At 42.3% G+C, this 22,837-nt stretch overlaps 2 protein-coding genes across 3 annotated transcripts in view; both read right to left on the bottom strand.

The window, feature by feature from the left end:
• Positions 1–22,837, bottom strand: part of TBC1D1 (TBC1 domain family member 1) — a 244,551-nt gene that overhangs the window by 161,661 nt on the left and 60,053 nt on the right. The gene's annotated exons all lie outside the window — the stretch shown is intronic.
• PTTG2 (pituitary tumor-transforming 2) lies at positions 12,960–18,812 on the bottom strand. Its single transcript, XM_012474940.2, is given in 4 exon segments — positions 12,960–14,182; positions 14,185–14,235; positions 14,238–14,684; positions 14,687–18,812. Coding segments are annotated over 4 exon segments (567 nt in total). The 5' UTR covers positions 14,715–18,812; the 3' UTR covers positions 12,960–14,141.

The raw sequence follows: 22,837 nt of genomic DNA, 5'->3' as shown, positions 1-22,837 counted from the left end.
AACACTTCTGCTGTATTACCTGTTTGTGAAAAGCAAAGACATAAGTCTAGTCCACACTTAAAGGGAAGAGATAATCTAAGGGCATGAATATCAAAAGGAGAGGATCATGGGGAATGATAGGGTTTCATCTTTTTTCCACCCTTGTGGTTTTATCTCATGCATAGGAACAGATAAAACCATAAAGGCATGAGGAGCCTGGGTGCACTGGCTCACCCCTGTAATCCCAGCACTTTGGGAAGCTGAGGCAGGTGGATTACCTGAGGTCAGGAGTTCAAGACCAGCTTGGCCAACATCTCGAAACCCCGTCTCTACTAAAAAATACAAAAAATGAGCCGGGCATAATGGCACGCACCTGTAATCCCAGCTACTCTCAGGAGGCTGAGACAGGATAATCACTTGAACCTGGGAGGCCGAGGTTTCAGTGAGCTGAGATTACACCACTACACTCCAGCCTGGGGGACAGAGTGAGACTCTATCTCAAAAAAAAAAAAAAAAAAAATGGAGAAAGTCAAGAGTAATATCAGGCCATGCACAGTTGTTCATGCCTGTAATCCCAGCACTTTGGGATGCAGCGATGGGAGCATCACTTGAACTCAAGAGTTCAAGACCAGCCTGGGCAACCTGGTGGGACCCCATGTCTATAAAAAATAAAAATAAACTAGCTGAACATGGTGGCACATGCCTGTAGTCCTAGCTACTTGGGAAGTTGAGGTGGGAAGATCATTTGAGCCCTGCAGGTCAAGGCTGACTCCAGCCTGGGTGACAGAGCAAGACCCTGTCTCAAAAAAAAGTGCCATCATTCCAACAGAGTCCAGCCTTGAAAACATCCTTAGGAGCATCTTAGGGAAGTGCTATTCTCTCATTCTTTTAAGCGGTGATATTCTCTGCTTAATGAAGGTGGAAAGGGGAGTGCATTTGCAGCCATTTAGCCAAATCTTTCCCTGTGACCACATCACTTTCCCAAACACTTAGAAGAAATGGAGGCTGACAGCTCCATTACAGTGAGAAGCTAACCATACTATTCAAGGTGTGGTCCACAGACCAGCAGCCTCAGCAGCAACTGGCCATTTGTTAGAAATGCAGAATCTCAGGCACTGCCCTAATCCAGACCTACTGCATCAAAACCTTCATTTTACCAAGATTCCAGGTGACTGGCATACTCATTAAAGTTTGAGAGGCACTAGGAGATGAGATTCATTAACATTGGTCTTAAAACATTAATGATAAAAGGTACTGTCCAATAGGCCCTGGAGAAAGCAGCCAAAATTGTCCTGTGTTCTTGGGCTGGTATGAACCAGTTCAGCCAGATGGCGACCTAGAGAGTTCTCAGGCAACAACATAGTTTTGATATAAGTGGATGGGCAGCTGAGGACCAGACTGGACAAGCTGAACCCAGAACAAACGTCACCATACTCCATCACTCCAACTCCTACACAGAACTCCCCAAAAATGCCCAGAGCTTCGAAGCAACTCTGGGGAAAGGATGGGGAGAACCCTTAATTGACTAAGGAAATCTGAAGGACCTGTAATGAGATAAATTTTCTGCCATGAAAAATAGGGATGCTAAAAAAAAAAAAGGAAATTACATTAGGTTTAGGGGAATAAAAACTGCATTTCTTGCAAAAAAAAAAAAATAGGCCAAATCCTGAATGTAATAGTTACAATGGGAACGTATGCAGGCAGGTGAAATAAGGACACGAAAGCTTCATTGTTTAAACCTGGATCTAATTTTCTGTACATACACATCCAGGGTAGAGGCTCCTGCAGTCCGGGTTAGAATTTGCCTAAGGTTTGTGTATCTTTTAGGCACACAGAGGTCCTTCTCTGATCCAAGTCTTCCTTCCTAATCCAGAAGTAGGTAGAATCACTCATCTCATGGGAAAGCAGAAGCCTTTGCATTGGGTAGATTTGATAGTAATGTGTGGTGCTCTAACACCAAATATTTTAAGAAGTATACATGAAAGCTCATATTTTAATTCACTACCAGCATGTAGCTTGCCAGTCACGCTGCACAAAGACATTCTCTATTATAATCTGGAATTCCATCAAAGGGAAACTTAACAATCTGATCCTACACTCAAATACACAATTTTCTGTAAAATACTACTCTCCCACCCATCTGAAAAATACATCCTTTCCTCAAGAAACTGCCTATTCTACCATGAAAGGATTGTATGTATACTGGGCATCAGTATTTTTTTTTTTTTAGACAGTTTTGCTCTTGTTGCCCAGGCTGGAGTGCAATGGCACAATCTCGGCTCACCACAACCTCTGCCTCCTGGGTTCAAGTGATTCTCCTTCCTCAGCCTCCTAAGTAGCTGGGATTACAGGCATGTGCCACCACACCCGGCTAATTTTGTATCTTTAGTAGAGACAGGGTTTCTCCATGTTGGCCAGACTGATCTCAAACTCACAATCTCAGGGGATCTGCCTGTCGTGGCCTCCCAAAGTGCTGGGATGACAGGCAGGAGACACCTCGCCTGGCCAAGCATCAGTAATTTTTAACATCTCCAAGGTGGTTCTCTCATGCAGTCAGAATGGAGAATCTCTGCAGACAGAATAGTCATTGCTCAAGACACTGATAGTTTCCAGCCCTGATTGTTTGTATCAGAGTCACCTGTACTGGGAAAGTGGAGGGGTGAGAGGGAGAGTAGAGGGCAGATGATTTGACTATTTCGGAGCAAAGGTCAAATTCTCAGAGACCTGAAAGGGCAGGCACGTTGTATAAGTGTGTGAAGAGGGCCAGGTGTGAGAGGATAAAGAATGAAGGAACTATGGCATCTTTGAGAATGCATTCTCAATTATTAAAACAGTCCACCTAGCCAGGTCAAATGTGTCAGCCCACTGAACTCAGCCAGAGAGGTCATTATTGGTGTTGACTCATCATGTTGACTCTGGGTTTATTTAAGCTTAGAAATATATTCTAACAGGTGATTCTGATTATCAGCCAGGATTGAGAACCACTCTTACAGTTTTCGATCCTTTATTTAAAAATATATATTATACATATAGTTGCTCTGTAGAAAGCAATAGGCTATCCAAATAGGACTGCAGAGATCTGAACATGATAGTATCTAAGATGGTTTGGCTGTGTCCCCACCCAAACCTCATTTCTAACTGTAGCTCCCATAATTCCCACATGTTATGGGAGGGACCGAGTGGGAGATAACTGAATCCTGGGGGTGGCTTCCCTCATCCTGTTCTCATGGTAGTGAATAAGTCTCACAAGATCTGATGGTTTTATAAGGGGAAACCCCTTTTGTTTGGCTCTCAATTCTACTCCTGTCTGTTGCCATGTAAGATGTGACTTGCTCAACCTTGCCTTCTGCCATGATTTTGAGGCCTCCTCAGCCATGTGAAGTCAATTAAACCTCTTTGCTTTATAATTACCTGTTTGTGGGTAATGTCTTTATTAACAGTATAAGAATGGCCTAATACAGTATCCCTACAGAAATCCCAAACTGTTGTCTTCCTAAGTAACTTTAAAAGGATGCTTTAATGTTTGACCATCTCAGCACTCCTGAAACATTAAAGGAGGGCTTGAAAGGCAGGGGGCCGGCCTGGGAACTGGAAGAGTTGCTTCCTACTAAACCTGACCATATGCCCTTCAAAACAAACCCTGACACTCCTGTCCCAGCTCTTCTGCCAATTTCTTCTTTTGAGGAGGAGCAAGAAGCAAGGGCGGCAAAACCTCCTGAGAGTTCAGGAGGTGATGCCAGCTAGGCTGCCTTCCAGTGTGGGGGCCAGGGAGGCAGGGACCCATGCAAAGGAATGACCTCACTCTGCCAGCTTGCTCCTCCCACCCTAAGACCTGGTTAAAAGAAGAGCCATTGTAATACAAACTCTACAAGGAAATTCAACTGGGTTTCAAGTGAATCAGAACCATTTGGCAGTGGATCAGGAATGTATTCAGTTCACAAATATAAACATTAATTAGCATCTACTGTGGAAAGCCACAGAAGTCCTTGCAGGAAATAGCAAAACTGAGTTAGACCAGAATCCTGTCCTCAAGGGGCATACAGGGTAGCAGGGAAGCTCAGGCAGGGAGAAGAGTGACAAAAGCCTGAAGTTATTTTCCCTCAAAGCCCAGGTGAAGCTTTGATGAGTTCCCAGAGGAGGGAAAGTAACTTCAGGCTGCAAAGGAAAACCCAGCTTCCTGGCTGGTTTCAGGGCTTTTACAGATGGTGGAGAGGGAGTGGGTTTTCCAGGAAGAAGGATCCTCATGGAGAAAGGTTTAGAGGATTAGTGTTCATCTCTGGAAATCAGGCCTTGTGTAGAAGGAGATAGGACAGAAATCAGAGCTTCATAGTGGAAAGGGAATGTTAGTGCTAGTTTAATGCTATGCAATCATCTCTTACAAACAGAAAAGTTTGTTTCCAAAGAAACCAATATTTGCCAAGTGTAATATCAAATCCTGAAAATCTAACACTAAAAATCTCTCTGCATAAATTGAAAACATATATGCCCATGTAAAAACATGTCCCTGAATGTGCACAGCAGGACAAGTCACAAGAGCCAAAGAGTGGAAACAACCCAGAAGCCCCTCAGCTGATGAATGAATCAACAAGATGTGGTATGTCCATACAATGGAATATTATTTGGCTATAAAAAGTAATGAAGCACTGACACATGCCACAGCATTGATAGACCCTGAAAATATTATGCCAATTGAAATAAGCCAGTTACAAAAGACCGCATGCTGTATGATTCCATTTATGTGAAATATCCAGAATAGACAAATCCGTAGAGACAGAAAATAGACTAGTAGTTGCTGGGGGCTGGAGAGAGGAGAAAATAGGGAGAGACTGCTAATGGGTGCAGCATGTCTTTTTGCAGTGATTACAATGTTTTGACATTAGATAATGATGATGGTTACACTAATATATTAAATAACAAAAATTGTGGATTTACCAAAATGTTACAGAATGTAAACTATATCTTAATTTTGTTAAATCCCTCTATGTGATGATGATTGAATGACTTATGTAAGTTAATTCGCTGAGCCTTTGTAATAATGGAACCCACACTTAAAAGGGCTAGTTTGGGTCGGTCGTGGTGCCTCACACTTGTAATTCCAGCTCTTTGGGAGCCCAAGGCAGTGGATCACCTGAGATCAGGAGTTCAAGGCCAGCCTGGCCAATGTCGTGAAACCCCATCTCTACTAAAAATACAAAAATAGCCAGGCATGGTAGTGGTGGATGCCTGTAATCCCAGCTACTCAGGAGGCTGAGGCAGGAGAATCGCTTGAACCTGGGAGGCGGAGGTTGCAGTGAACTGAGATGGCGCCATTGCACTCCAGCCTGGGAAACTGTCTCAAAAAAAAAAAGCCTAGTTTTAGGATCAAATGAGATAATACAGATAAAACACTGGCATATAGTAGATGCACAGCAAATTTTGGCTGTAGATGTAGTGATGGTAGTAATGGTATTATTAGTAACCATAATGATTGCTATTGGAGTAATGGTGGGTATGATATGTTCTAAATGTAGAAGTAAAACAGAGTTTATGGGCTGGAGGCCTCAAGCTCAGAGCTGGGTTTATAGACACACAAAATAGGACAGGACAAACAGTTAAGATGAGAGAAGTGAATGTGTGTGAGCCAAAATTCACTCCAGCACGGTGGGCCTCCAGGATGTGTCTCGATATTTTCCTCTCCCTTTTTATGAGCTGCTGTGTCTAACAGCAAGACTGTGCTCCATTTGTTACTTTAACTCCATAAGCCAAGCCACAAATCGTCCAAGTGTCTCCAGTAAATTCCTATCATACTAGCTGGGCAGAGGCATGGTACACACAGCATCACTAGCCTGCCTCACTTTCAATAGTGTAGAAATTCATTGCCAGGCATGGGTCCTGCTCACTCACGCATGGACCTCATACTGGCTCTCCCAGCCCCACCCCTCCATTCCTTCCTTACCTGTCTACATCGCTCACTTTCTCTCAAGGACACACCCACGCTCACATTTTAAATCAGGCCAGATTCAAGATGAATCTTCAGGTGGCAAGACAGAGTATTTGAAGACCATTTTCAGAGCAAACCGTGCTCAGTAAATTGGTTCATGAAGGCAAGAAAGCGTAGGAGAAGTGGAAGGACAAATTAGGTGAGGACTTTTTGAGGAGTACCTTATAAATTCAGGTGCGTGCCTCAAGAACATTCTACCTTGATGTATCCATGTCAACATTTAAATTAAGGTCTCTAATTTTGTGTTTTCATTTTGTGCATTACGTTGTAGTTTCTTGTGAGCCAAAATAACAGCAAGCGAACTTAATAAGAACATTTTTAGTGGGCCCCAGCCACCTTCATTAAATTTATCCAAAAGCCTTGCAAAACTAAAAGCTGGCTGCAGTCCCACCAGAAATACTAAGAAGATTGCAGGGTAAAGGGGAACCCCTGAACTTGCAACTCCAGAGGAGACAAGATGGTAACAAAGCCCCTTGAGAATAAAGTTCACACCAGCTTGGGGATGTCTTTTTTTCTCCTTGTATGTAACACTCTTGCTGAAACAGAAATTTACTAATGACACAGGTCTATCTCTTCATTAACAATCAATTCCTTAAAATGTTATGATATTTCAAAACCAACTAAATTATTATGTTTTGCTATTTAAATATCTGTTCTCAGTATGTTGCTCCATATGTACAGCAGTCATGTTTACTTTTTAGCTTGTAAGACATTCCAAAAATAGAATCGGTGTTTTTCTATTTTTAGCTCAGTCTATAAAGTTTAACCAAATAATCTTCATTTCAAAACACTCTACACTTGTTTCAAATTCATGGAAAAACCCAGCAGTCATGAGCTCATAAAAGAAAACACTGTAAAAATTTAGAGTCAAAAGATTTTCACATCCACACCCTGTCCTGTAACTCAACATAGACTCTTAGCTTTAAACTCAGACATTTTTTTTGTAATTTATAGTGGAAACATTAGAAGCATCACTCTACAGAGCACTAATTTCACGAAGAAATAACTTTTTTTTCTAAACTGAAAGTTATATTTCTCCATCAAAAATAAGACGGAAAAGAATCAACTCCTATTTCCTGATCAAATCTATTAGTGATTAAAAATCTGACCCAAACTTCTATTGCCACTTCTTCCATAGTAAATACAAATTTTCTATTTTTTATAAGGTGGTTTAGTTTAACTTTGTTTAGAATAATTTCCCACTTCTAAAATAATTTCTCTTTATCTTTTTTTTTTTCTTTAAGATGGGGTCTCACTCTGTCACCCAGGCTGGAGTGCAATGGTATAATCTTGACTCACTGCAACCTCTGCCTCCCAGGCTCAAGTAATTCTCCTGCCTCAGTCTCCCAAGTAGCTGGGATTACAGGCATGTGCCACTGTGCCCAGCTAATTTTTGTATTTTTAGTAGAGACGGGGTTTCACCATGTTGCCCAGACTGGTCTCGAACTCCTGATCTCAGGTGATCCACCCACTTCAGCCTCCCAGAGTGCTGAGATTACAGGCATGAGCCACCGTGCCTGGTCCTCTTTTTCATCTTAATCAAATTCTTTTAAAATTGCCAAGTTTTAAACACAATTGAAGCTCTTTGTGAATGTCTTCGCTCTTTTTCAAAGCCTAAATTTATGTGCTTCAGCACTGAATTTTGGATCAGAATTGCACAGCAAGCAATTTTCTTCCAGGTGGAAGAAAATGGTGCCACAAACCTCTGTACAAATGCACAAAACAATTTGAATTTGTTTCCTTGTTGTAGCTTCAGATTCCTACAAAAACTCCGGCCGGGTGCTGTGGCTCACACCTATAATCCCAGCACTTTGGGAGGTCGAGGCGGGTGGATCACGAGGTCAAGATATCGAGACCATCCTGGTCAACATGGTGAAACCCTGTCTCTGCTAAAAATACAAATATTAGCTGGTCATGGTGGCGTGTGCCTGTAGTCCCAGCTACTCGGGAGGCTGAGGCAGGAGAATTGCTTGAACCTAGGAGGCGGAGGTTGCGGTGAGCCGAGATCGCGCCATTGCACTCCAGCCTGGGTAACAAGAGCGAAACTCCGTCTCAAAAAAAAATAAAAAATAAAAAAAACCTTCCTAGAAAAACTCCACCAAGCCACATGTATTTGCATCTCAACAAGAAAAGTGTGCCTAGTAAAACTCAGTGTAATTTTCAGGTGCCCTAAGCAAGCTCATTTTCCAGAACATAAGACCCAAGTGCCGTGTTCCTAGGCAAATGCCCCTCTGAAAACCTTGAAGATAAAAGGTGTCTCTAGGTTCAATACTTAGCAAAGGAATGCATAGATTCTAAACCACCATCTGCATCTTAGTCTCTATGCACAGCCAGAGAAGGTACATAATTGAAAATGTCCATTGGCCTTGACAGGAGATGTAGGGCTGAGAAGATATAAGAGGGAAATGGCTTCTCTTTTCTATTTGTATTGGGGTCCCATTCAATTTCTTAAATGCTTCTAAGTAGTGAGGTCTGAGCCATTGCTCTTCTCACCTGGAATTTTTCAAACATGACAGGAATTTTGCTGTGGGCGAGGTAAAGATAAATTCAGCTTTCAGATGAGGGTCGGGCATCCTCTAAAGTGGTTCCATCAATTTGCACATGGACTTAATGGAGTCTTTCTCTGTGTAAGGCAGCCCAGGCTGTCCCAGTGCTTGCTACTAGCTTCTACCTGCTGGCAACCAGCTATGTGACCTCACACAGTTCATGTCACATAGCTATGAACCTGTTTCCACCTTGTAAATTGTGAGTATTAGGCCTATGATCTCCAAAGTCCCTTCCCAGCTTCCCTCGGTCATGTTGTGAAATACAGACAAAATTAAATGCCCATGGCCTGGGGCAGTGGCTCACACCTGTAATCGGCACTTTCAGAGGCTGAAGTGGGCAAATCACTTGAGGTCAGGAGTTCAAGATTAGCATGGCCAACACGGTGAAACCACGTCTCTACTAAAAATACAAAAATTAGCTGGGCATGGTGGCACCTGTAATACCACCTACTCAGGAGGCTGAGGCAGGAGAATTGCTTGAACCCAGGAGGTAGAGGTTGCAGTGAGCCAAGATCGTGCCACTGCACTCCAGCCTGGGCGACAGAGTGAGGCTCCGTCTCGAATGAATGAATGAATGAATGTCCATGACAGGTCTGTGTCTGGCAGCCTTAGCTCAGGATCAAAGTAGAACTAAACATATCTGCTCGCCAATCTTGAGGTCATAATATCACAAGGGCCTTGATGCTCCTGGAACTTTTCCAGACATCTAGAATTAGTTCTTGTTCTCAGGGACAAGAAGAGCATGAAAAAGAATGGCAACGCAGTGCGGGGATCACCTGCTTCCACTCCGAGGTACCCCTGCTCCAAGGTCAAGGGTCAGGAAGGAAGAAAACAATATCTGCTGAGTACTTATGGCATGCCAGATGTTTTCATATGTTATCTGTCTCACAACCCTAGATGGTAAGATAAACAATAAGAGTAATAGAACATAATGTGTATCGAGTGCTTCCTATCTGCCAGACACTTCTAAAACCAGAAAACCTTCAGACAGCATCCATCATGGACCAGGTATTGTTGTAAGCATTTACAGTGCATGAGGTTGAGAGTATGAATACCTATGTTTGGATGGGGAAACCGAAGCAGTCACCTGGAAAAGGAGCAAAGCAGGATCAGGCCCAGGCACTCTGCCAACTTAACCACTTTACTTCACAACCCCTAATTATCTTAAAACCCTGCTGCAAGGTATTATTTATGCTGTTTTGCAGATGAGGAAACTGAGGTTCAGGAAAGTAAAATAATTCACCCAATGCTTTACCTAGACACGGTGGAGCAGTGGCTGCATAGGCCACCTGTCAGCATTCCTCCAAGCAGGTGCTAACTGCTACAAACACAGAGCTTCATGCTCTAAGATTTCAGGGAGCTGGCATGGCCAAGAAAGGTTCTCTAGACAGCCACCATGCTCTGGAAGCTTCCTGCCAACAGCAGGCTCTGTCAGGGAAAGAGCTTGGCCTTTTTCTTTTCTTTTCTTTTCTTTTCTTTTTTTTGTTTTGTTTTGAGACAGAGTTTTGCTCTTGTTGCCCAGTCTAGAGTGCAATGGCGTGATCTCGGCTCACCACAAACTCTGCCTCCTAGGTTCAACCGATTCTCCTGCCTCAGCCTCCCAAGTAGCTGGGATTACAGGCATGCACCACCATGCCTGGCTAATTTTGTATTTTTAGTAGAGACAGGGTTTCTCTATGTTGGTCAGGCTGGTCACAAACTCCTGACCTCAGGCCCACCTCGGCCTCCCAAAGTGCTGGGATTACGGGCGTGAGCCACCACACCCGGCTGAGCTTGGCCTTTTTCATGAGGCTGGGAGCTGATGCTAGCTAGATGAGATACAAATAGACTTGAAATGGCAGCAGATCCTAAAGAACAAATGAATGAATGAGGTAGGAAGGAAGAGAGAAAGGAAGCAAATTCTTGTGGAGTTTGAGGCAGCAGGGACCTTCTCAACGGTACAGCCAGGCCAGGGGCTAATATGAAGGTGAGACCTGTAGTAAGCAGCCCCCTGCCCCTTGTCCCCATCCAGCCTATGCTGCAGCCAGCACGCCAAACTCTACCTGAACCCAGGACAAAGCAGGAGCTTCACTGCCGGTTCTGGGGAAGTCAGGCACATTGGTCCTCTCTGTGAAAAACTGGTCTGGCTAGTGGACAGGAAAACCCTCACCTCTCAGTAACTAGGAAATTCAGTGGTGGGGGACTTGGCTCTGGCCACAGCCTAATGGGAACCTGAGTCTCCAGTTGGATGTGTCAGTGGATCTAGCACAAGGTTTAGAATCACCTTACATGAAACACAGCACCCCAACCCTCCTTTCCAACTGTGAGACTGTGGGGCATGCACTGAAGCCTAGAGGACTCCAAGAAAGGGGCACACAGCCTCTCTGTGCCAATAAATTCTGCTTTAACTAATTTCATCAAGTGGTAATTTCACATATCCAGCCCTGGCCCATGTGTGTGCAGGGCACTGAACTTAAGCCATTGCAGTAGCCATTGCAGTAATTCATTCACCCACTCAATATTGCCTACCAGTCCTTAGGGATGCTACAGTAAGCAAGCCACCTGCCCCTAGAGGGACGTGTTATGGTACAGCAGGCCCATACAGCAAGTAAACAGGAAACAGCACAACTGGGTGATAAGTGCAGTGAGAAGGAATAGAGAGGGTGCTTGGAAGGCTGACAGAGGAGGCCCTAACCAACATCGGGGACCCCATAGTCAGCCTGGTGTTTTAAGCAGGCACCCAAATGCCAAGTACAAATGAGCCATTAGCGGGGAAAGAGCAGAGATAATATTTCTAATCTACAAGAGAGTAGTCTGATATTGGATTTTTCATTACAGTATTCTTGTTTCTTAGGATCTTAAAAATTATTATTTTCAAAACATTTATAGCATAATATGACAGATATCCATGTGGTTACTACAGAGTCTTAGCAGCTGTTTCAGATATTTTGTACACAGGTACATAGATGGGTATTTTTTTGACAGAGAATCTCATTCTGTCACCCAGGCTGGAGTGTAGTGGCATGATCTCGCTCACTGCAACCTCCATCTCTCAGGCTCAAGCGATTCTCCTGCCACAGGCTACTCAATGAGTAGCTGGGATTCAGGCGTGCGCCACCACACCAGGCTAATTTTTGTATTTTTAGTAGAGACAAGGTTTTACCATGTTGGCCAGTCTGGTCTTGAACTCCTGGCCTCAAGCGATCCACCCGCCTGGACGTCTCAAAGTGCTGGGATTACAGGCATGGGCCAATGCACCTGTCCCCCCCACCCCCATCTCAACTCTTTCTTGCTCCTGTTCTGCCATGTAAGGTGCCTGCTCCCTCTTGGCCTTCCATGATGACTAGAAGCTTTGTGAGTTCTCCCCAGAAGCCCAGCAGATGCCAATGTTATGCTTCCTGTACAGTCTGCAGAACTGTGAGCCAATTAAACCTCTTTTCTTTATAAATTACCCAGTCTCAGGTTTTTCTTTATAGCAATACAAGAATGGCCTAATACAGTACTTTTAGTGAGTCAGTTTAAAATGGATTATAAGCTAATAAATATGCACAGCTTCAACTAAATAATTTTTATGGACTGTAGGAGAGGACCTGGCTTATATTTTCTTAATGGTTTCATGTCTCATGCCAAGGCCATCATAGACAAAGAGGTGTCAGAAAAAGAAGAGTTGATGTTTATTACCAAGGAAATACTTAAACTGACTGTAATGAAGATTTTAAAGTGCTCTAGAGAACCTGTACACTATTTCCCTGGGCTGACCACAGACACACTTTAAATCAAAGACTATCTCATCATTGGACTTAAATGGTGATTTTTAAAACACTTTCTTTTTTAACCAAGTTTTTATTCAATTCACTTGAGTTATTTCAGTTTAGAATTTGACTTCTTATCCTCATAGTAATCCTGAAAAAATTACTAAGAATAAAAAATTATAATTACTAACATAAGTCCACAGAATATTAGAACTGAAAAGATATCATATAGCTAAACCTGTTTATTTACAGCTGATGAAGCTGAAGTCTGAGAGGTTAATTATTTATCCAACAAATATTTATTGAGTTTCTACTCTGATATCATTTAGATGCTTGCCATGCTAGTAACTGTACATACATGTAGCACTAAACATTTAGAAATTTAAACATGTTTAGTGTCTCTATCAACAGCTTTACGAGGTAAAATTTGAGACGTTACCAGCTTGCCCAAGGTTGCGTAGCCATTAAGTAGAGGAAGCAGGGTTAGGACCCAGGGAGTCTGACTCCAGTAATACTTCCTGTCTTGCCATGGAATACGCCTATGGTGCTTGAGTCCAAAATGCAGAGATATAAATCTTATAGGGAATGAGGTCCTACCATTTACAGAATATGATGTCCTCCTTTACAGACAAAATTTAGTTCTTCCAGTGAAGAGGACAATGGCTGAGTAGGAACTTATGCCCACACCTAATGGAAACTCATCCTTGACCTGAGTGGCTACTGACCCAAGACAAAGATTACTTAGAGCAGCCCACCATAGCAACAGCTCCAGGGAAAGAAGAAGTACTTGAGCACCATAGTGAACAACACAGAGATGGGCCCTGCCCTCATGGGGCTCACAGTTTAGTGGGGGAGACAGGCAATATACAAGTAACTTCTCGAATATTTTATGCTTTGTCTTGAAATTTTAAACTTAACCAATCTCCAGCTTTAAAATAGCATGGAAGCAAAAAAACAAAATGGAGTGCAACAGATCACAAAATCATAACTCTTCTCTAAGGAACAGTAGGACAGCCTAGGAGTGAGACCTTGCATCTTTTCTGTTGGCCAGTTCTGAGGGCATCCTTTGATTGAGGAGGGATTTAGAAACTTTGGCCTCTTATGGGCTTTGATAGTTCTTAAATAGCCACATCCAGTTGGCTTTTTGTGGAATAACATGTTCAGAGACATAACTGCCACCCACTTTCAGTAGCAAGAGCAAAACCACTAATATGTGTAATGCATAGCAGCTGCTGGTCGAGGAAGCTCACTACGTCCTGGAATTCAGGGACCACAGAGGAACCCTGAAGCCTCTCAGGCGATCTGGATTGGCACCAGACATCTGTGACTCTATCAAAGCTTTGTACAGAATTCAAGGCATGGACATAAAAGTGCTTAAGTTATAAGACATGAGAAGCATACGACATGGGATTTCATGAATATTACTTAGCCATACAGATATTTTAAGATAATCAAGATAATCAATGTTAGTCCTAGCTGCAAATATGTTCCCTTTTTTTTTTTTTTAGCATTTTACAAAATTCCCATTCTTCTTTTAATTATCTCCCTTTGCTGCTAGGCCCTCCTTAAGGCTTTCATCTGGCTCACACTAGGCTGGGAAGAAAAGATGTAGGAAGTTCTTGACCTGACCCTGGCCTTTTCTCCTTTATCCTTTGCTATTTCCTGTCTCCTGTTTCTCTCCAGAAGTAAATCATGTTGACATATCCCCAAAGAGTAGGGGCCTTAGCATGGAAGGAATATAGAAGCAAGGAACAGCTAAGACAGATGCATATAAAGGGGAATATGACCCACTTTATATTCATTCATTTATTTTGTTGTTAAACAAAGATTGCTTTGTTAATACAATTACACACAAACTCTAAAGCACTAAGACATTTAAATATGTTATAGCAAACAGCTGGCAATTCAACATCCGGGGTTAACAGAATGCTTGAAGGAGACCGCAACAGATGGGATTCCCGTGGTGGAGAGGGCATCTTCACCGGTGAAGGAGGCCCAGCTGAAACAGCCTTTCAAGCTCTCTCTCCTCACCAAGGATCATGAGAGGCACTCCACTCTAGGGGAGGTGTGCAATCTGGTGCTCTTCAGGCAGGTCAGAACTCTCAAAGTCTAGAGGATTGAAGGGAAAGAATTTTTCTATTTCTAAACAGGCATTATCTGAGTCAGGAACAGAGCTTTTTGCTTTAACAGTCTTCTCGGTCATCTTTTGGGCAGAAAACCTTGGCTGTTTTTGTGTGCTGGGTCCATTGGTCTTTACTGATTTTTCTGTAGCTCTTTTGACAGTTCCCAAAGCCTTTCTGGTAGCTTTAGGTAAGGCTAGTGGAGCATCGAACGTTTTGCCAAAACATGGTGTTAAAACTTGAGATCTCCCATCTAAGGCTTTGATTGAAGGTCCAGACCCCAGCTTTAGCCCATCCTTAGCAGCCACACCAGTGCCTGGGTCTCCATTTCCTTATTGACATAGATCAGAGTAGCCATTCTGGATTATTGCTGCTCTCAATAGCCACATTCATCTAAGACCATGGTCTCACTTTATATTTAGATAGAATGTTAACTATAGTGGAAACTGGTGTAATATCTAATTTACGTGCCTAACATGTCATCTGGGAGTCAGCATGAACTTATACAAAGAGTATAGGCCTGAGGTCAGACAGACCCGGAATCTCAGGAACGCCACTTTGTGTTAGCTGAGAGATTTAGGCAAGTTACCTAACATCCAAGTCCTATTTCCACATCCATAAAATGAAGGTAAAACTCAACTCCTACACATTGTGAAATGATCAAAAACCACTTAGGTAAAGCGCAGAGCAACCAATAAATAAATAGTTTCTGCCTTTATTGTGTTTTCTAATTTATAATGTACTTTTGCATACATGATTTCACTTCTTACCTTTAATAAATGCAAGTCTTCCGTTTTTTACTAAAGCAGCACCCCCAAAGTTCCTCTAAACTGCAAAGTGCCCAAATGTTTCATCCCGATTTATCCCTTTTGCCAGCTCTGATCTACCGGTGGTGTAAATCTGGCAAACAGTTGCGGGGAGAGCTGGGAGGCCCTGTCTGAGCAATGTGACTGCTAGTGATGACTGCTTGGGCAGGAATACTGGACTGAGGCGAAGACTACATACCTCTGCAAACCCAACCCCAATCTAGTCCAGACTATTGATTCACAGCAGCAAAGGGTCACTTCTGTTTCTAAGGCTAGAGATAAGTTGAGGGCAGTTTTGCAGTCAGCCATTTCAATTCAGTGATAAATATCCTTGTTGTCTAATTCATTCTGTGAATCTTTAACTCGTGGCCATATGTGTGTATGTATTTGAGCCCGTATGCAAAAATATACAGTTGAGTCTTGAACAATACAGGATTGAGCTGCATGGATCCGCTTGTTCTCAGATTTTTTCTTGTGCTGCCACCTCTGAGACTGCAAGACCAACCCTTCCTCTTCCTCCTCCTCAGCATACTCAACGTGCAGACAATGAGGGTGAAGACCTTTACGATGATCTATTTCTACTTAATAAATAATGTTCTCTTTTTTATAATTTTTCTTAATATTTTCTTTTCTCCAGCTTACTTTATTGTGAGAATACAAGATATAATACACATATCATATGTTAGTCAACCGTGTTATTGGTAAGGTCAACAGAAGACTATTAAGTTTTTTGGGAGTCAAAGGTTACAGGTGGATTTTCTTTCTTTTTTCTTTCTTTCTTTCTTTTTTTTTTTTTTTTTTGTTGAGATGTAGCTTCACTCTCTTGTTGCCCAGGCTAGAGGGCAGTGGTGTGATCTTTGCTCACGGAAACCTCCGCCTCCTGGATTCAAGCCATTCTCCTGCCTCAGCCTCCAGAGAAGCTGGGATTACAGGCTCCCACCACCACATCTGGCTAATTTTTTTATTTGTAATAGAGACGAGGTTTCACCATGTTGGCCAGGCTGGTCTTGAATTCCTAACCTCAGGTGATCCACCCACCTCAGCCTCCCAAAGTGCTGGGATTACAGGAGTGAATCACTGCACCCAACTTATAGTTGGATTTTTGACTGTGCAGGTGATTGCCACTCCTGAATGCCACTCCTGAAACCTCACATGTTTCAAGGGTCAACTGCACCTGTTTATTTGCATAAGGCCACCTCTAATACAAAGCACCATTCAAAGATATCATTAGAAGTCTTGCTCTTAACCTGAGACAGCTAGCTAGAAAGTAACAGAGCCATGATTTGGACCTGGTGTATTAAACGATTGATGTAACCTCTACATGGAGCTTGTAAACTCAAGTGCCACCCAGGGTCAGTCAAGGAATGTAAATATGTAATGTGCCAGTATAAGAGCAATGGGGAACAGGGAAACTGGTGGGGTAGGGTGTGTGTGCCAATATACAAGCATTCCGATTGAATTGAATTGTTTTTCTTTCAAACACTATGGTAGGCAACTTTTTTTTTTTTTTTGAGACAGTCTTGCACTGTCACCCGGCTGGAGTGCAATGGCACAATCTCAGCTCACTGCAACCTCCACCTCCTGGGTTCAAGTGATTCTCCTGCCTCAGCCTTCCAAATAGCTGAGATTGCAAGCACCTGCCACCACGCCTGGCTAATTTTTTTGTATTTTTATCAGAGACGGAGTTTCACTATGTTGGCCAGGCTGGTCTCAAACTCCTGACCTTGTGATCTGCCTGCTTTGGCCTACCAAAGAGCTGGGATTACGGGTGTGAGTTACTGTGCCCAGCCTGTAGGCAAATTTTAAAAAATGTTTGCAGGCCACCTGTCTGCAATCCTGTCTCATTATACCATTAGCAGGAATTATTGTTAAATACCTTCTTTCAACTGTTCTGGCATATTCGTTTTTTTTTATTAATAGCCTTCTAATGGTTCTCTAAATTGGGGCAGAAATAATTAAAGCAAAAGATGTAGCATATGTGTCCTAAAGAAGGGACAAATAAAGACCAATGATGTCTAGAGGTGTGAAAGCAAATCTAACCCAGGAACACTTTCTGGAGGAGGTGACCTTTGAACTGGGAGAGATGGAATGCTTAGAGAAAAGGAAATCTCCCTAGGCAAAAGAAGCAGCAATGAGCAAAACGGAGGGAAGCATGGCCACAGGGGAAATAAACAGACCCATTTTGCTGGAAAATAGAGTACAGTAGCTTGGAATCAGAAGAAAAAGTACGAAGAATCATCTGAGACTAGATATGGTCAAGGTTCTTGACTGCCAAGCTGAGGAATCTGGTGTTTATTGGGTAGAGATGAAAATGGCCTGCTCGGAGAACGGGTTTTCTAGGAGATGAATCTGCTTTGTTGAATTTGCAGACTCTTTCTTAACGTGGAGCATACTTTTTTCCTAGACAACTTCAAGTCGGAAAAATTTGTTACTATTCTTAGCATATGTGTTTGAAAGTAAACCTGATCGCCAAAAATGTATATGAGAAAAGGGGCATAAAAACTGACAGCAAATCCAGTAACTGTAGCCATCTGTGTTTCTGTTGTTCTAAGTGGAGATCAGCAAAAATAGCATTTTAAGAAACAAATAAGTATGGTTGAAGCAATATTTTCCAGCGAAGCTTTCCACAAGTAGCTGCTGATAATTTGATCTGGCATTGTAAAGTAAAATACACGACCTACAGGACACCATGACAAACTATCATCTGCTGCATTATAAATGGAAGAATAAAAGGAAGGAAAGACGGAAGGGAGGGAGGAAAATGATATGTAGTTTGTCAGGAAATGTAAATCAAATGTCAGAATTGACCTTTTAAAAAGTAATAATGAACAATAAGAAAAACATCAAACAATGTGTTCTGATCTTTTATGAAAAAGTGATGTAGGATAAAAATAAATTGGAGTTTGGAGTCAGAAAGACTATTCTGGAATCTCAACTCTCTTCCCTTTCTATATTATTTATTATTTTTTTATTTTTTTTTAAGAGATAGGACCTTGCTCTGTTGCCAAGGCTGGAGTGCAGTGGTGTGATCATAGCTCACTGAAGCCTCAAACTCCTGGGCTCAGGCAATCCTCCCACCTCAACCTCCTGAGTACCTAGAACTAAAGGCACGCACCCCCATGTCCAGCTAATCTTTTTATGTTTTGTAGAGAGGGGTCTTGCTGTGTTGCTCATGCTGGTCTTGAACTCCTGGCCTCAAGAGATCCCCCTGCTTTGGCTTTCCAAAGTGTTAAGATTACAGGCATGAGCCACCATGCCCAGCAATATATATTCCTGTCAACAGATAAATTCTTTTTCTCTAAAAAAGTAGTGTTATTTATATCTTTAATGATTGTGAAGAATGAAAACATGTATAGTATCATGTATCATATATTTGTCTCTTTCCTTCTTTTGGAATGGAAGGGCTATGCCTGCCACATTGTGTAACTGTGGCCATGATTATACAAACTCATCAGTGGCTTATGTTCTCCCAGATCATGCAGGGAGTCTAAATGTTTATGTGGTCAGCTTGATCCTTCGTGTGAGGGGATGGAGGCCATGGTGCAGATAATCCCAAAGGCCGGATAAGAGTAATCCTTTAAGTTTCACCATGGCATACATCAGTGGCTTCTTTGGAGGAATTTGTTTCTACACTTCACTTTTTTTTTTTTTTTTTTAATTGTGATGGAGTCTTGCTCTGTCACCCAGGCTGGAGGGCAGTGGTGCAATCTCTGCTCACTGCATTTTCTGCCTCCCGGGTTCAAGCGATTCTCATGCCTCAGGCTCCCAAGTAGCTGGGACTACAGGCATGCTGCACCATGCCCAGCTAATTTTTAGAAGAGTTAGGGTTTCACTATGTTGGCCAGACTGGTCTCGAACTCCTGACCTCAAGTGATCTGCCCACCTTGGCCTCCCAAAGTGCTGGGATTACAGGTGTGAGCCACTGTGCCCGGTTACACTCCACTTTTCTTAATACTAACATTAGTTGGCCTCCCTGAGCACACCACGAGATCAAGGGGAAAAGACACAGAATGGAAGTACAGGGAAAAGCCATTTGGTCATTTTAAGCACAATGAGGATAATCTGCTGGAAGTTTATTCATTTCACATTCAATATATATTAAGCACCTACTTGGGGCCAGGTACTACCTAGTCTGTGGTGATACATTTGTGAGCAAAACAAAACCCCCTGCCCTCAGGAAACTTATATCCTAGTGAAGAAAGAGTCAGACAATGAATGAAATTTTTAAATGGCATAGTGTATTAGAAGTTCATTAAGCTGGTCGCGGTGGCTCATGCCTAAAGTCTCAACACTTTGGGAGGCTGAGGCAGGTGATTGCTTGAGTCTCAGAGCTAGAGACCAGCCTGGGCAACATAGGGAGACCCCCATCTCTACAAGAAACACAAAACTTAGCTGGTTGTCATTCCAGCTACTCAGGAGGCTGAGGTGGGAGGATGGCTTGAACCTGGGAGGCAGAGGTTGCAGTAAGCCTAGATCGTGCCACTCTACTCAGGCCTGAGTGACAGAGAGACATTGTTTCAAAAAAAAAAAAGTTCATTTAAAGCAGATTATATGTATTTGGGGGGAAGGTATTTATTTATTTTTTTTTCTTTTTTAAATAGAGACAAGGTCTCACTATGTTGCCCCGGCTGGTTTCAAACTCCTGGATGCAAGCGATCCTTCTACCTTAGACTCCCAAAGTGCTGGGATTGCAGGCATGAGATACCACAAGCCCAGATGATATGTATTATAAACTATACACAAATACAAAAATGAAAAGCATACACTTTGAGGTAAAGCTCTCTTAAACACTGCTGATTCTTGGACCACAGGTGCTCATCACAAATAAGGGTAGAAAGTTTTGTAAAAAAGAGTAACAGTGGAAACTGCTCATTTAAACACATTGTAATTTATATACAGTTGACCCTCTTTATCCACAGGTTCTGCATCTGTGGATTCAACCAACCGTGGATTGTAAATATTTGGAAAAAAATAAAGGATGGTTGTGTCTGTCCTGAACACGTACAGACATCTTTTCTTGTCACTATTCCCTAAACAAAACAGTATAACACTATGTATGCAGCATTTACATTGTATTGAGTAGCATAAGTAATCTAGAGATGATTTAAAGTATATGGGAGAGTGTGCACAGGTTATAGGCAAATACTATGTCATTTTATATCAGGGGCTTGAGCATCCATGGGTTTTGGTATCCACAGGGGTCGTAGAACCAATCCCCTTGTCCCCACGCACACTGAGGGACAACTGTATACACATAGAGAGGTATGTATGTGTAGTTCATGGGAATCTCTTACCAAGTCCGTGTTACCTTTGGGAAAACTGGGGGAGACACATGCTCCAGAAATAAAATGAAGGGGTGATTTCTTTTTTTACTTTTTATAGTTTGTTAAATTTATCATACTGTACATGGTTTTTAACTTGTTTATGTTTTGCAACATTTTTCAAATAAAAATAAAAACTGAGTTAAAGAAAGATGAGACAGTTCTACATGAACTGACAGAAATTGGTTCATAACACCTTAGGTGGAAAACCTAGATTACAGAGCTTGGTATCATCTGATTGTGTATGTGTTAAATACATGGAGTTTTAAAAAATCTACTGCTAAGTGAGTCGAGATCACACCACTGCACTCCATCCTGGACGACAGAGTGAGACTCTGTCTCAAAAACTAAATAAATAAAAACAAAATAAATCCACTGCTAAGAGTCATACGATACATAGATTTTTTTTTTTCTCAAGTCAACTGGTCTTAGACAGCTGAGTGAAGGATCCCATCAGAGTTTCAGTGAGTCATCCCTCCTCTTCATTGCCCACATATAGTATCACTAAGTAGGGACTTACGCCTCAGAGCAGACGTTCAACGCAGCCCTTCCTCCAAAGCAGCCACTATTGTCCTGAGACGGTACTCATCATCTCTTACTTGAATCACCTTAAAGGTCTCCCCACTGGTCTCAGTCCATTCGTGACATGACTTCCAAGACCCTTCCAAATCTGGCCTCAACCTACCTGTGGCTAATATTGATTCCATCTAATAAGGATTCCCTCATTTCCTCTTCACTAAAATAACCCTAATTTTCTTCAGGCAATAGACAGAGATCTGTGATCTCAGCTTTAGCTCCATGGAATGCTCATGAGTTGGCACATAGTAGGCAATTTTTTTTTTAATGAATAAATGAAGTGTTTAAATTAGTAATGTTAATCCTTTTATCATCCCAAGGGATGTCTAAAAGTCAACACGTTCAGTACCATAGGAAAGGTTAAAAAAAAAATAAAATGTGACCCAGGTCTGGCCAACGAGATATTAGAAGACGTCTGCCCCTCCCTTCCTGCCTGGAACTCACTGGTCCGAGGAGCCACAGCAGCCATCTTGGAATCCCGAGGCCACGCGACTAAAAGCAAAAGTCCACGTGCTAAGGATTGTGAAGTGGAATGAGACAAAAGCCTGTTATTGATGATCTAGATCCAGCCACCTTGAAACTGATTGCATTCAGACCCTTATTCACTGAAATATCTCTGTCTTTATTTTCTAGACCAGACTTTAGTGGGCCAGTGAATCTCTTGGGAATCTCCTTACAATGGAAATTCTGATTTTGCAGGGCTGAGGCGGTGCCTGAGAATCTACATTAATAACGGGCTCCCAGGCGATGTTGCTAAGGATGTCAAAATGAGAAATGAGATATGAGCCACTGTAAATTGGGCGCTCTATTACTTTTAGCTGAACTCATTCTTATTTTCTACTGTCCTTGCCCTCATACCAAGCTAACCACAGTAACCATCCAAAATACTCAAAATATACAGATTGTCTCCCAGGCATGGCTTATGTTTATCCCTCCCCTGAAGGAGCTCTAAGATTTTGTAGAATTTACCACTATTCTACACGTCAACCTTAGTCACTTTTCCATCATCAATCATTTGTGTTTTCCCAGGTACGTTTTCTCCTGTCTCTTATTCAAGTCATGATTAAACAGTTAAAGTGACATGTTTCGTAGACAAAATGATTTTAAAAGACCTCAAACTTAATTGCAAAATGATTGGATTCCCAGGTAGATTTTACATATTATACTATATAACCGGTTGTGTTTCGTTTCAGTAATGTGGGAATTAAAAACTACAGGAACAGGATTCTATTACCAGCAATGACACTCAGGTCCCTCTCCTTGATGAAGCTTTCATTGCACATGATACTTTGAAAACGTTTTTAATAAAGTCTGATATTCAGATGTGTCAGTTAAAAACTGAGCTCAGAAACTGACACGAGAACAGAAAACCAAACACTGCATTTTCTCACTCATAGGCAGTGTTGAACAGTGAGAACATGTGGACACAGGGAGGGGAATATCACACACTGGGGTGGGTGGGGGTCTAGGGGAGGGACAGTGGGTGTCAGGGAGTGACAATGGGTGGTCGGGGAGGCTGGGGAGGGAAAACACTGGGAGAAATGCCTGATGTAGGCCACGGGGGCAGGGACGGAGACTGCAAACCACCATAGCAAGTGTGTACCTGTGCAACAACCCTGTGGGATGTGCACATGTACCCCAGAGCTTAAAGTACAATTAAAAAAAAAAAAAGAAATAAAATAATAAAATAAAAACTGATCTCAGAAGAATTACTCAGGATCACTTCAGATTAAAAACACCATTTCTCTCTTATCCGTCCAAGAAATTCCTACCTGGTT

Source organism: Aotus nancymaae, unplaced genomic scaffold (genome assembly GCF_030222135.1).
Source record: "Aotus nancymaae isolate 86718 unplaced genomic scaffold, 86718_ANA_hifiasm-v0.15.2.pri h1tg000006l, whole genome shotgun sequence".
Classification (NCBI taxonomy): domain Eukaryota; kingdom Metazoa; phylum Chordata; class Mammalia; order Primates; family Aotidae; genus Aotus; species Aotus nancymaae.
This window is presented reverse-complemented; position numbering and strand designations above follow the sequence as displayed.